This window comes from Hyaena hyaena, unplaced genomic scaffold (assembly GCF_003009895.1).
Source record: "Hyaena hyaena isolate Hyena2069 unplaced genomic scaffold, ASM300989v1 scaffold_1557, whole genome shotgun sequence".
In the NCBI taxonomy this organism is placed as follows: domain Eukaryota; kingdom Metazoa; phylum Chordata; class Mammalia; order Carnivora; family Hyaenidae; genus Hyaena; species Hyaena hyaena.
The window spans coordinates 134,478-150,077 of NW_024082193.1; the positions used below are offsets into that span (position 1 = coordinate 134,478).

A 15,600-nucleotide genomic window follows, 5' to 3' on the forward strand; every position below is an offset into this window, starting at 1 on the left:
TTTTTGAATGGCCGCTTCTTGGCTTTTTTAGTTCAGATGGCTGGCCAAACACAGGTTACAATGAACTTTTACTTTTCATCTAACACTTAGGAGAGCAGCCACGAGCAGAATCGGATGCCTGCACTGGCTTTCCCCACGCAATCTTCTCCCTCAGAACCACAAAGGGATGGCAACCAAGGGCTGTCTGCAGGTGGGGAGCACGATGTGCCTGGGCTGCTGGCCTCGAGCAGGGACAACAGGGGAACAGGCCTCAGGCACTGCCAGAGAGCGAAAGGCACGTGAGTGAGCGGTTCTCTAATAACCTAGGACCTTGATGTGCACTCGGCTCAAGGGGAGGTTAAAAGAGTAACTACGTTTGCCAGTTATTGGCTGCTTTCATCACTGCTCTCAGGTTTCATGGTCAAGGTGGAGAAGCTAGCCCCCAGTGCTGGAGCCCTTCCTGAAGCTCTACAAACAGCTGCAGGACATCTGGGGGACAAGGAAGAGGCACGTGACAGCTTTCACTAGAGTAACAGGGAGGCCGATGGTGTGACCCACTTGGCATCGAACAAGAGGGGATTACAAACACCAGGGGCCCCCGGCTTCCAGGAGGGGAACAAGCCGGGGTGCCCTGTCTCCACATGGAGCAGCGACTCTCCAAGCACAGGGGTCCGGGTCCCTCTTTCTGAGGGTTGGCAGCTCAGTGGTGGCAAAACATCACGGTCGGCGGGGCTGAGAGCCTCCCCTCCCCCCGTCGACAGGGCTGGGGCTGCTCTGAAGGCCCAGCGCCTGCTGTGACGGTGGACAAACACCCACAACACGTTGCACACTGTCTGCTGCAACACCACACGACACAGGAGCCTGCCACACGCCCAACATACGCTTTTTTTCTCTTGCATTTTTTTTTCCTTTTGGTGGATGCTGGTGCTACCGACTTATTTTTCTTCCTAAGTTGTGGCAGGTGCCTGAAACAGCTCAAACTTTTAAACACTAAGTTCAACGGTGGGGAAAAAAATGAACATGTCCAATCCTCTGGGTGCTAAACCTCATTAACACCAAGCGGTTAGTGCTTTGGAAATAAATACCTACTTGACAGAGACACCAAAGTGGTCACTGGCCATCATCCTTTCTTTTCCTTTATTTTCAACTACACAACACATGAAGTCATTATTACTGCAGAAATTCATGGATACGGCAGATGTCCCTCTTGAAATCTAGTCCCTTAGAAGACGGCTGACACATAGTCAGCAGTGTGCAGGGGGTGCACCAGACGCCACCGTGGGCTCAGCCATGTCATGCGCCCTGCAAGTTCAAGGAAGGGGCGCGCTCACAGGGCTCCCGTCGTGGGCACCCTCCGCCCAGCGTCTGTGCCTTCTGTGCACAGCAGGTCCCGAGAAGAGGACTCTGGCTGGCCTGTCTCATACAAAGCTCTCTTCAGGGACACGGGGCTGGCTGGCCCCCTGGGAACTGCTGGGGACTGTGGTAACAACACTACTCGATTCATAATCTAGTTTCATTTTATTTATATGACGTGTTGGAATGAAAGCTGCATAAGAAAGCGCTCTGAGCATAAGGTCCGAATGCACGTTTGCACATGTTTAAAGAACACTGGGGTAACAACTGACAGACTGACACAGGAATCACCACTTTCTCCTTCCTCTAAAGGGGGCACAGACTTACACGTGAGCAGGGTGGCACAGAGCCCACAGGAGACCTGGCCTGACTCCTTCCAGCACCCGAGGCCTTTCCAGCTGTAGAACTTCAACGACAGGGCCAAATGAGTGCCAGGAACAAAGAAGCAGGTCTCCACTGGTCGTGAGCGCAGACTAACCACTGAGAAGTGGCAGAGCCACTTACAGATCAGCATCAGAGCACAAAGGGCAATGGACCGGCCCAGCTACACCGTCTGAACCACTGCCACAGAACCATGCACATGACGTGGGTCCCCACGTCCCAGTCCCATGTGAGCGCTGCCCGTTCTCAGATGTCACGCTCTTCACACGAGGGCGGTCTGGCCATATTCCCTGAAGAAAAGAGTCGTTCCCACTCACCAGCTGAGGGCTCCTGGACCAGGGACTACGTGGCATTCCCGACACGTTGAAACAAGGAACAGAGACCTCAGTGGTGCTGTGAGGCCCGCGGTGACCTTTCACAAGGGCCTGCACATCCCAGGCCCCGGGGCCAACGGCTCAGGAAGAAACTTGCTGGAAGTCGCATGTTTCACCCAGGCACAAGGGACTCAAGGGCAGCTCCCGAAGCCTTGCGCTCTGGGGTTGACTCCACCCCCTGGGGAGAGGCGGAGGCCTGTGTTATGCAGATATGCACAGACCAGGCCACACTGAAGCCCTCGCTCACACAGGCATTCGTCGTTTCTCCGTTCTCTCCACGAAGGTCTATGCATTGACAAACTGTCGGAGATGAAGGGAGATCCCTGCACTTGGGGCACCCTCAGCCCCGTCTGCTGCCTGGTTTCCAGGAGCCGTGCCTGCTCTGGTGCCAATGTGAACGGCACAGTGGAGTGGAGTTAAAAACACAAACCATGTCCAGGTCACCTCATTCAACACATCTGTACCGAGTGGCTGTAATGGGTGAAAATACAGCGTATCTTATTAGATGTCTTGGATGTAGGTAAGTAAGATGCACTGGCTTTATGCTCAATGTCCACGTTTTAAAATGATTCTTTCTCCGACCGTGAGAGGGTTGTTCTGATCCAGCAGGCGGGCATCAGTTGGACCACCTGCAACACAAGCGACGGCATGAGCCTCCCTGACAAGCACGTCCCGCAAGCCAGCCCGTAAGGAGGAGGCACCCAGTGCCTGTGTCCGGCAGGCCCGGCCAGAGCCGCTGTGCTGAGAGTGGCTGTGTGTGTGCACCTTACTGGGGGAGGAGACCGTGTTTCACGTGTGTGTCCTGCCTGATTCCAGAATGAGCAGAGGGCACACCCTTACTGAATGGAGAATGGCCACCACTGGTGACTTCCTAACTGTTAATACCAGAGGTCACAGTTTCAGTCACAGATATTTTGTCCTGCTATCACCTACTGAATGCTTACTATGTGCTGACTCACGTGGCCCTCGGTGCTGGCATCGTCCATATTCTGGAGATCATTCCTCCCTCGAAGACACTGGAAACCGCCCACCACTCTCCTTCTGAATGCCGCACCCCAGACCCCAGGGCACTGTGTCACTGGCCTCTCCAGACCCCTGGAGTGGCGCCTGCACAGACCTCCCCACCTTTCCTACGGGTGTGTAGGTGCTGGTGCCCAGGGTCTGTGCCTGCGTCTCTGCTCTGTGCTGAGTGACACTGGCCCTGCCAGATCCGTCTCTGGTCACCCCCAGTGTCTCTGACAAGCACGCATCACTGCAGATGCAGCAGAGCATATGCTCACTGTGGGTGTGCGAGCATACACCGCCTCCCGCTGAGCGGGGGATGACATCACCCCCACTGGGCAGCGAGGGGTGGAGGGGCCAGGTGTGAGACCACAGAGCAGAAGCCAAACTGGTCCTCTTGGCCCCAAGGTCCACCACCGCCAGCACTGACACCTCAGTCACAACGGACCCAAAAGTTAGAGCTTGTCTACACTTGCTCTCCTTCCCTTGGACTTCCTAGCCAAGTTAATTGCACTGAAAACTGTGCAAATCAGGGCCCTTTGTACTGCCTCCCTCACCCCACTTACAAATAGTCCCCCAGGACTTCCTCAGACTTTCTAATTAGGTCATTCCCTTGGTGTCTCAAGGCAGAGCAGGCAGACTCTCTCTGTGACCAGAGGTAAAAGGATTCCGTCATCAGGACCTCCCCAAGGATCCCACCGCGAAAGCCTCACCTGGGGTACTGGCTTCCCATTACCTTTCCAATGCCTGACTCTTCAATACAATCTGCCTGGAACAACTACCAGCCATGTGAGAACAAAAGTCTAAAAAAGAGGTGCCTGGGGGGCTCGGTTGGTTGAGCGTCCAACCTCGGCTCAGGTTATGATCTTCTGTTCCGTGGATTCGAGCCCTGCGTCAGGCTCTGTGCTGACAGCTCAGAGCCAAGAACCTGATTCGGAATCTGTGTCTCACTTTCTGTTGCCCCTCCCCAGCTCATACGGTCTCTCAAAAATAAACATTTAAAAAAATTTTTTTAAATCTAAAATAAAAACAAAGACCAAAACAAACACATAGGATGAGAAACTTGGAAGAAGATTTTATGAAGGAAGAAGGAGAAAACGAAGTGAAACAAGACTACTCATGTAATTTACTCAGATGCAAAAGAAATGTGGTCACAAAACAGAAAAGCATGCTATGAAAAAGACATTCTGAGCTCTCAGAATTTAAAAACAGCACAAATGAAGATCAGAAAGAATGGGAGATAAAGTTGATGTAATCTCCCACAAAGTGGAGCAAAAAGACAAATATATATATATGTATCTTGGGATACATATATATATATATATCTTGGGAATATACTGTCTAACCTCTGAGACAAATAACAGAGAGCAGAGAAAACAAAGTAAGTACATCATGGAAGAAACTGGAAGAAAGTTCCAGATCTGAAAGATGAGGACCAGCTTCTCGTTGCCATCTGCGAGGCGGCCAGCCAGGTGTGTTGGGAGATAGGAAGCCTGCTGGCTCAGCTGGCTTTCGTGGCATTCCCCACCACACTCCACGTGGTCGCTCTCCTGGAGGCCAGGTGCTCAGAGGCTGGGGGGCCGTGGGGACAGTAGCCACGCCTGAGGTTGTTTCCAGGACTTGCCCCGCCAACCTCCTCGGGGGTGCAGCCAGTCTGCAGAGCTGTCAGGTAAGGAGCCATTTCTCTGCTGATGGTCACTGGGGTTATTCCCATCTGTCGACTGCTGTGGATAATGATGTTATGAACATCATGGCTGCACCATTTTACATCCCCACCAGCAGTGCACGGGGTCAGGTTTCTCCACATCCTTGTCAATATCTAACATTTTGTTTAGTAGTACCATTCTAGTAGGTATGAAGTGGTACCTTGCAGTGTTGACTTATTTCCTGTAACTAATGATGCAGAGCATCTTTTCATGAGCTTCCTGGCCATTTATGTATTTTCTTTATAGAAAAGTCTATTCACACCTGGGTGGCTCAGTTGGTTAAGCGTGCGACTTTAGTTCAGGTCATGGTGTCGCAGTTCGGGGGTTCAAGCCCCACATTGGCTTGCTGCTGTCAGTACAGAGCCTGCTAGGAATCCTCTGTCCCTCACTCTCTGCCCTTCCCCTGCTCATGTGCTCTCTCTCTCTCCAAACTAAATTTCATTAAAAAAAAAAAAAAATCTATTCAAGCCCTGCTATCTTTTTGCTGTCAAGTTATGGAGATTTTATACATGTACATATTTTGGATATTAACCTCTTATCAGAAACATAATTGATAAATATTTTCTTTCAATACACTGTCTTTTCACTTTATTAATATTTATTTTTGAGAGAGAGAGACAGAGGGTGAGTAGGGGAGGGGCAGAGAGAGAGAGGGAGACACAGAATCCAAAGCAGGCTCCAGGCACTGAGCTGTCAGCACAGAGCCCGAAGCAGGGATCAAATCCATGCACTATGAGACGATCTGAGCCAACAATGGTCACTCAACCAAGTGAGCCATCCAGGTGCCCCTTCACTGTTTTAAATATTATCCTTTATTGTACCAAAATTTTTAACTCTGATAAAGCCTAATTTATCAATTTTTTATTTTGTTGCCTATGCTTTTGGTGTCATACTGATGAGGTCTTTGCCAAAGCCAATGCCATGAAGATTTTCTCAATGCTTTATTTAAGGAGTTTTAGGGGCGCCTGGGTGGCTTAGGCAGTTAAACATCCAACTCTTGATTTTGGTTCAGGTCGTGATCTCATGGTTCGTGGGATCAGCCCTGCATCAGGCTCTGCTCTGACAGTGCAGAGCCTACTTGGGGTTCTCTCTCCCTCTCTCTGCCCCTCCCTGGTGCTCTCTCTCTCCAAATTAATAAACATTAAAATTTTTTTTTTTTTAAATTAAGAGTTTTAAATTGTAGCTCTTGAATCTAGGTCTTTGACCCATATTGAGTTGATTTTGGTATATGGTGTGAGGTAAGTGGTCCAATTTCATTCTTTTGCATGGGATATCCAATTTTCCTACACTATTAAATACTTAGAATAAATAAATGAATAAACAAACAAATGAATACACAAACTGCTTTCTTAATTTCCTTTCCTGATTACTCACTGCTGTTGTGTAGAGACACAATAGATTTTTGTCTGTTGACTTATTAAATTCTGCAGCTTTGCTGAATTTATTAGCTCTGGTAGCTTTCCTGTGGAGTGTTTGGGATTTTCTATATATAAGTTCATGACATGTATGGCTACAGACAGCTTTACGTCTTCTTTTTCATTTCGGATGCCTTTTATTTTTTTCTTATCTAACTGCTCTAGCTAGAATGCCAGTACAAGGCTGAATAGTAGTGGTGAAAGTGGGCACCTTGTTCCTGATCTTAAGGGGGACGCTTCTTATCTTCCACCATTGAATATGACATTAGCTATGGGTTTTTCATAAACACCATTTATCATGTTGAGGAATTTTACTTCTATTCCCAGTCTTCTGAGAGTTTTCATTATTTATCTATTTTGATTTAAAATTTTTTTTCATGTTTATTTTTGAGAAAAAGAGTGCACCCAGGGGAGGGAGGGGGAGAGAGAGAGAGGCAGAGAGTTCGAAGCAGGCTCCGTGCTGTCAGTGCAAAGCCTGATGTGGGGTTTGAACTCATGAACCATGAGATCATGAGCTGAACTGAAGTAAGATGCTCAACCAACTGAGTCACCCAGGCACCTCTGAGAGTTTTTGCCATGAAAGGATGTTGGATTTTGTCAAATGTCTTTTTTACTGCAGTGACTGAGAGGTCATGTGACAGCCCCCTTTGTTCTAATGCTGTGGTATATTACACCTATTTTCTTATGTTGAATAACCCTTTCATTACTGGACTAAATCCCACTTAGTCACAGTGAATAATCTTTTTCGTATTCTATCAGATTCAATTTATTAATATTTTATTGATGATTTTTGCATTTATTATTTGCAAACTACATTGGTTTATAATTTTCTTTTCTTGTGACGTTCTTATCTGGCTTAGGTATCAGGGAAATTCTGGTCTTATTGAATAAGTTAAGTATTTGGACTTAAATGAATTTTTTTTTTGGAGAGTTTGAGAAGGATTAGTTCTTCTTTAAATGTTTGGTAGAATTCATAGAGAAGCAATCTGGTCCGGGACTTTTCTTTGTTGGAGGTTTCTAATTACTGATTCAATTGTGTTACTTGTTATAAGTCTATTGAGATTTTCTATTTTTTTCTTGAGTCCGTTTAGGTAATTTGTAAGTTTTAAGGCATTTTGCCCTTTTTTTTTAGACTAGCATAAAAATTTTCATACCATGCTCTTAAAATCCTTTTAATCTTTCTCAAGTCAGTTGCAATGTCCTCACTTCCATTTCTGATTTTATTTCTATCTTCTCTTTTTATCTAACTAAAGTTTCTCAATTTCTCTACTGTTTTAAATAACCAATTCTGGATTTCATTGATTTTCTCTACTGTTTTTCTATTCTGTATTTTGTAGATCTCCTCTCTAATCTTTATTCTTTCCTTTTGTTAGCCTTGGGTTTTGTTTGCTCTTCTTTTTTAGTTCCTCAAGATGAGATACAGTCTATTGACTTGAAATCTTTCTTCTTTTTAATGTAGACATTCATAGCTACAGATTTCCCTCCAAGCACTGCTCTTGGTGAACCCCATGAGTTTAGTATATTGTGTTTCCATTTTTATTTGTGTCTAAGTATTTTCCAGTTTTCCTTGTGATTTCTTCCCTGATCCACTGGTTGTTTAGTAGTATGCTGTTTAATTTCCAATTTTATGAATTTTCCAGTTTTCCCTCTGTTGTTGATTTCTAACTTCATCTCACTGTGGTCAGAGAAGAGACTTGCTTTGCAGCTAACATAAGGCCTATTCATAAGAGTGTTCCAGATGTCAGTTAGATCCAGTTGGTTTATCATGTTGTCTACTTCTTTTATTACCTCCCTTACGTTCTGTCCACTCTTCTATTATTAAAAGTGGAGTATTAAAGTCTCTATTATTGGGGTGTCTGGGTAGCTCAGTCAGTTGAGCGTCCAACTTCGGCTCAGGTCATGATCTCTCAGTCTGTGAGTTCGAGCCCTGCATCAGGCTCTGTGCTGAGAGCTCAGAGCCTGGAGCCTGCTTCGGATTCTGTGTCTCCCTCTCTGACCCTTCCCCGCTCATGCTCTGTCTCTGTCTCGAAAATAAATACACACTAAAATTTTTTAAAAAAAAATAATAAAGTCTATTATTTCTCCTTTCAATTCTGTCAATTTTTGTTTCATATATTTCGAGTATAATCTGGTAAGCCAACATTTATAACTGTTTTATCTTCCTGGTGTATTGGAACTTTTATTGAACTGTAGGTGACATACAAGGCGTTAATTTCATGTGTACAATATAGTAATTTGACAAGTTTATTATATATATTACCCTGATATATATATATATATGTATAATACACACACACACACACACACACACACACACACACACTATACCACAAATGTCGCTACCATCTGTCACCACGTATGCTATTACAATACCAGTGACTATATTCCCTATGCTGTGCCTTTCATCTCTGTGACTCATTCATTCCATAATTGGAAGCCGCCTGTAATGTCCACTACCCTTCACCCACTTTGCCCATCTCCCTTCTCCCTATCTCCTGCCCTTCTGGCAACCACCAGTTTGTTCTTTGCTTGTGGGTCTCTGGTGTTTGTTTGTTTGTTTTTTTTTTTTTGGCTCATTCGTTTTTTAGATTTCACTTATGAGTGAAATCTTACTGTATTTGTCTCTTTCTGACTTAATTTCAGTTACCATAATAGTCTAAACGTCCATCCATGTTGTTGCCAATGGAGAGCTCACTTTTTTATGGCTGAGTAATATACCATTGTGTATATGTACTACATCTTCTTTATCCAACCATCTATACGTGGACACCTGGGTTGCTTCCATAATTTAGCTATTGTAAATACTGCAATGAACATGAGGATGTCTATATCTTTTTTGAATAGTGTTTTTGTTTTCTTTGGATAAATACCCAGTAACAGAATTACTGGATATGATATTTCTAATTTTTTAAGGAACCGCTATAGTTTTTTTCCACAGTGGTCGTACCAATTTACATTCCCAACAGTGTACAAGGGTTCTTTTTAATCCATCTTTGTCAACACTTGTTATTTCCTTTGATTTTACCCATTCTAACAGATGTAATGTGATACCTCACTGTGGTTTCTGACTGCATTTCCCTGATGATGAGTGATGCTGAGCATCTTTTCATGTGTCAGCTGGCCATCTGGATGTCTTCTTTGGAAAAGGTCTATTCCAGTCCTCTGCCCATTTTTAAATTTTGTTTTTGGTGTTGAGTTATAGAAGTTCTTTATATATTTTGGATATTAACACCTTATCAGATATATTATTTGCAAATATCTTCGATTCAGTAGGTCGTCTTATTGTTTTGTTCATGGTTTCCTTCACTGTACAAAAAGCCTTTTATTTTGGTGTAGTCCCAATTTTTATTTTTGCTTTTATTTCCCTTGCCTAAGGAGACCTATCTAGAAAAATGTTTCTACAGCTGGTGTCAAGGAGATTACTGCCTCGGTTTTCTTCTACAAGTTTTATGGTTTCAGGTCTCAACATTTATGTCTTTAATCAATTTTCAGTTTATTTTTGTGTGTGGTATAAGAAAGTGGTCCAGTTTCATTCTCTTGCAAGTAGCTGTCCATTTATGGAAGAGACTGTCTTGTTCCCATTGTCTATTCTTGCTTCTTTTGTCATAGCTTAACTGACCATGTAAGTGTGCATTTAAGTCTGGGCTCTCTATTTTGTTCCATTAATCCATGTGTCTATATGTCACGTATACATATTTGACACATATGTGTCAGTACCATACTGTTCTGATTATAGCTTTGTAGTATACCTGGAAATCTGGGACTGTGAAACCTCCAACATTGTTCTTTTTCAGGATTGCTTTGGCTATCCAGGGTCTTTTGGGGTTCCATACAAATTTTAGTACTATTCATGCTAAATATGTAAAAAATACTATTGGTATTTTGATAGGGATTGCACTGATTCTGTAGATTGCTTTGGATAGTATGGACATTATAACAATATTAATTCTTCCAATCCAAGACCATGATGTACTATTCCATTTGTTTGTATCTTCTTCAGTTTCTTTCATTAATGTTCTATAGGTTTCAGAGTATAGTCTTTCACCCCCTTCATTAAATCCTTACACATGTGGATATTCAGTTTTCCCAATATCACTTATTGAAGAGACTGTCCTCTCTTCACTGTGTGTTCTTGGAACCACTACTGAAGATTAGTTGACCATACATATGAGGCTCTCTCTTCTGTTCCATTGAGCTATGAGTCTGTTTTTATGCAAATACCACATATTTTGATTAGTTTAGCTTTGTAATATAGTTTGAAATCAAGAAATGTGACACCTCTAGCTTTGTTGTTCTTTCTCAAGATTGTTTTGGGTATTTTGTTTTACGGTATAAAAATTTTAGGATTATTTGTTCCATTTCTGTGAAAAATACCACTGAAATTTTGATAGGGATTGCACTGAACTTGTGGATTGCTTTGGGTAGTGTAGACATTTTAACAATATTAATTCTTCCAATCTATGAACACAAAATATCTTTGCATTTATTTGTGTGTCTTCAATTTCTTTCATCAGTGTTTTGTACTTTTCATTATACAGATCTTTCACCTCCTTGGTTAAATATATTTCTAAGTATTTTATTCTTTTTAATGCCACCATAATTAGAATTATTTTAATTTATTTTTTGAATACTCTGTTGTTAGTATACAGAAATGCTATATTGACCTTGTGTCCTGCAACTTTGCTGGATTCACCGAAAGTTCTAACAGGTCTTTGGTGAAATCTTTAGGGTATTCTATGAGGTCATGTTATCAAACAGATCTTATTTCCTTGATTTCTTTTTCTTGCCTAATTGTTCTGGCTAGAATTTTTAGTACTATGCTGAATAGAAGTGGTGAGAGTAGGCATCCTGCTCTTAGAGAAAGGCTTCACCATTGTATGATGCTGGCTATGGGCTAGTTGGTCATATATAGCCTTTATTAAGTTGAGGTATGTTCCTTTTAGAATTACTTTATTGAGAGCTTTTATTATGAAAGGGTGACAAATTTTGCAAACATATGAAGAAAATATTAACACAACTGAAGGGAAAAATAGATAGCAATATAATAATAGCGGGGACTCTAATACCCCACTTTCAACAATGCATATGTCATCCAAACAGCAAACCGATAAAGAAATATTGGACTTGGTGACTCCTTGACCTTTTGGTTGTTCTACTGGTTGATCTATTGGTTGACCTATTGATCTACACTTTAGACCAGATGGACCTGACAGACAACTACAATAACAGAATACACACTCTTCTCAAGCATACACAAAATATCCCTCAGAACAGGTCATAGATTAGGCCATAAAACAAGTCTTGAAAATTTAACAAAATCAAAATTATATCAAGTATATTTTCTGACTGCAATGGTGTGAAACTAAAAACCAATAAGAGGAGGAAAACTGGAAAATTCACAGATCTGTGGAAGTTAAACAACACATTCTTGAACAACCAATAGGTCAAAAAGAAATCAAAAGGTATCTTGAGACAAAAAAAAACAGAAATACAATATACAAAAACTAATGGGACACAAAACTAATAGGATGCAACCAAAGCAGTTCTAAGAGGGATATTTATAGCAATAAATACTTACATTAGAAAAAAGAAACATCTCAATTCAACAGCCTAACTTTACACCTCAAGGAACTAGAAAAAGAACATACTAAGCCCAAAGACAGCAGAATGAAAAACAAAGATTAAAAGAAAAATAATAAATGGGACAAGAAGGACAATAAAAAAGATGAACAAAACTAAATTGGTCTTTTGAAAAGATAAACTTGACAAACCTTTAGACAAGAGAAAAAGATCACTCAAGGATAAATGACAACTGATAATACAGACGTGACTACTATGAACAATTATACACCAACAGCCAGGCAACCTGGAAGAAATGGATGAATTCCTAGAAACATACAACCTATGAAGACTGAATCATGATGAGACAGATGATCTGAACAGACCAATAAATGAGAAAAGAGATTGAATCAGTAATTAAAAACCTCCTAACAAATGAAAGTCCAGGAACAGATGGCTTCACTGGTGAATTCTACCAAAGATTTAAAGAAGAAGTAATGCCAATCTTTCTCAGACTCTTCCAAAAAACTGAAAGAGAAGGAAAACTTCCAAACTCATTTTACGAAGCCAGCATACCTGATATCAAAACCAGACAAGGCACTATAAGAAAACTATAGGCCAAAAGCCCTGATAAACAAGCATGCAAAAATCCTCAACAAAATACCAGCAAACCAAATTCAACAGCATATTAAAACAATCATATGCTTTGATCAATGATATTTATCCCTTGAACACAAGGCATGTTCAACGTATGCAAAACAATCAACATGATACACCACATTAAGAGAATGAAGAAAAAAATCATATGATCATCTCAATTGATGTAGAAATAGCATTTGACAAAATCCGACATTCTTTTCCTTCACAAAGATCCCAATGTATCGGATGGTGAAATGTCTTCCAAATAATGAAAAAAATGTGAAATTATATTTATGAGTGATAAATATATTATTTTATTTTCATTTTTAAATTGATATATGGGCATTTCATCAGAAGACTGGGCTGCAGAGGTAATTAACCTACGTAATGACAATAAGATCACAGAAACTTATTGTACTGACTTTTCAAACATAAGAAAGATTATACCAACTCAGTGGCTTACTTAAGCTTGCTAACTGACCTCAAATACCTTATTGATAAGTTAGAATTCACATATTACAAAGGGGGAGATTGATTTTCATGGAGGTCTACTCCTTTAGTCTAAGGGATGAGAATTTATCTTAGTTATAAAAAATAGCAGCAAAGAAATGAAACTTCTAGAAGCAGCAGTGGTCTCCAATGAGCAGAAATGAAAGAAACAGAATATTAGTATTTAGACAGGAAACACCAGAAGGAAAATGAAAAAAATCTATTTCTAAAACTGGGAAATTAGGTGGTAGGTCCTACAAGACTTGCATGAAAAGTAATTAGATATGCAAATGTGCTTCAGAAGGAATTGCAGGAAGTGGTGAGCATGTTTCAAACATAAAAACGGTAAGTATTAAGCTATCTAGAGACTGTAAATGCTAGCTGGGATTTTTAAGGCAAGACAAAGCCAGGAGCTCTGCATACTTGAGCTGTTTGAGGGAATTCATCCAGCGTAATATACAAACTGGACTCTGACTATCCTTAGGGCTTCTTCAGTCTTTACAGACAGCAGCAGCTGGACACGTCCTCTGGGTAATGTGCACGCGCATCTCTGAGAGGTTCTGGGAACCTTTAGGGCCACGGTGTGTGGTGCAGAACAAGCTACTGACGCAGGGTCTGACTTCTAACCTCTAATCTCGATTTCTTTCCGTTGTAAGACCCCAAGGGTTGAGCTCAGTACAATTTTGGGCTTAAAATTTCAATTCTTGAATTATCTGAAAATTCTCCTGTGAAACTTGGATGTATCTACGATGGATTAAAAAAAACCCTAAAAAAAAAAAGAGGGGGCGCCTGAGTGGCTCAGTCGGGTAAGCGTACGACTTTGGCTCAGGTCATGATCTCATGGTTCGTGGGTTCAAGCCCCGTGTCAGTCTCTGTGCTGACAGCTCGGAGTCTGGAGCCTGTCTTCTGTGTCTCCCTCTGTCTCTGCCCCTCTCCTCCTCATGCTGTCTCTATCTCTCTCTCTCAAAAATAAAGAAACATTAAAAAAATAAAATAAAAACAAAACCCCTTCAGTGTTCAGATAGAGCAACAAACGAACCATTCCTTAGTGGCATCGCAGAAGAGGCTTGCTGACACTCAACCACTGCCTCCTCTCACACGCCCGCAGGCCTGCTGCCTGATGGACGTGGACCCGTCCCACACGACCATGGTCAGGAACTCTGAGCTGGGGCCTGGCAAAAGTAAGATGGAAAGGACAACACAGTGGGAACAGATCTGTGGGCCACATGCTGTTATGCTTCCCAGGCAGGGCTGGCCCTCCATGCAGAGCAGGGTCTCCTGCCGGGCAGGCGAGAAGGAGATTGTTACTTCTTTCTCTGTATTTATAATTAGAAAGCAATTCTGGAAATATTATACAACCACAGGGCATCATGTCTCCAATCCTTACCATCTGGTGTTAAGTTAAAAAAAGCAAGACATAGTAAGATTCCAACTCATTAAAAAAAAAAAAAAAAAAATCAACCATGCCGCAAAGACACAGATGAAGAAAGTAGGGTGAAGGTGTTAACAACTGTTTGGGGCCACAGGCTCAGGCACAACCTCTGAGAATAAGTCAATAGGGAGCTTCTTTGTATGATACAAGGGAGAAGTCACTGAAAAGGATGTCCTTCCTTTTCGTGAAAAGCTGGGTCTAGACCTCCCGCAGGACAAGGCTGCAGTGTGGCTCTCAAGGCTTCACTCTCGGGAAGGGCGCACCCCCAGGGCTCTAGCCCCATCTCAGAATTTGACATCGGAATTGTTTTAAAGTTTAGCGACTGACATGAAAGATTTAGGTTACAAAGGCAGACGCTTGACTTCCATCTTTGATGAGATGGATTTATTCTCAGGATGGAAGTGGTGTACTTACCCGGAGGAGGATGAGTATCTTCTCCAATGGTCAGGCTCATACTGTCTATTTCCTGCACCAAACAGACATGCAAACCAAAGCTAAGTTAATTTACGTTTCTCCAAATTCAAAACGTGAAAACTGCGCATTTCTAAGTATGTATAAAAACCTGCTGAGTTGTACTTGGAGGACACAACTTTCCTCTCTTCCCCGAGGTTGCCACTGTGATGGAAAGTCTGTTGCACACACTTTCCATCAGAGTAGGAAGCAATTAATTAAGAGGTGGTTCTGCTGGTAGACGGAGCGGTGTCCCACCACCTGCACTGAATCTAGACGGTCTCTGCTGCCAATGACACTGGGAAAGGGACTTCGTGTGCAGATGGCTCACAGAGGACACTTTGCCAAGGACAGAGAAAGCAACGTGTGGCTCTACAGCTGAGTGCAGAGACCCCCTTGCCGGGGCAGCTGGCTGCCTCTTGCCTTCCTGCCGGGGGAGAGCTAGAGGCCAGCCTGCCGTTGGAAAAGGTAGTTGTTTTCACATTCAGAAAATTACACTTTTCCTACAAAGCTGTCCATGCTTCTGCTTGACTGATGACGCCCATACCTCCGCCCTCTCCCGCTGAGGGCGGCCTTCGTCACCCCTACGAGTGTGAGGCGGGCAGGGGCTCTGACCGAGGGCTGGGTGGAGGAGAAGGTCACAGCAAGGCCGGGATGAGCGTTCCAGGCCCCTCCTTGTTATCACAGATGGTCAGAGGCGGTTTTACAACAGCCCTGGCCTCCTACGGAATTACCACCGAGAAGTGAAAATCTGAAGGAATCACCGGCAAATGTGCTTTGATACTGACTGTGGAATTTAACACATTTCTCACCAACAGTAA

At 42.7% G+C, this 15,600-nt stretch overlaps 1 protein-coding gene across 5 annotated transcripts in view; it reads right to left on the minus strand.

Moving 5' to 3' along the window:
* Positions 1 to 1,099: 1,099 nt before the first annotated feature.
* The window catches only part of FAM120B (family with sequence similarity 120B), an 86,630-nt gene continuing 72,129 nt past the window's right edge, over positions 1,100 to 15,600 (minus strand). For 3 of the 5 annotated variants that reach the window (XR_005526924.1, XM_039224212.1, XM_039224211.1), the window contains 2 exons: positions 14,744 to 14,795; positions 1,100 to 2,716 (listed from right to left, as the gene is read on the minus strand). Coding sequence is in view for 4 of the 5 variants with exons in the window: in XM_039224212.1 (XP_039080143.1) it covers positions 2,704 to 2,716; positions 14,744 to 14,795 (65 nt within the window). In the remaining variant the exon portion in view is untranslated. Of the gene's footprint in view, positions 2,717 to 13,854; positions 14,070 to 14,743; positions 14,796 to 15,600 lie in introns of those variants that run through there. The other 2 variants (XM_039224210.1, XM_039224207.1) reach the window with 1 other exon arrangement.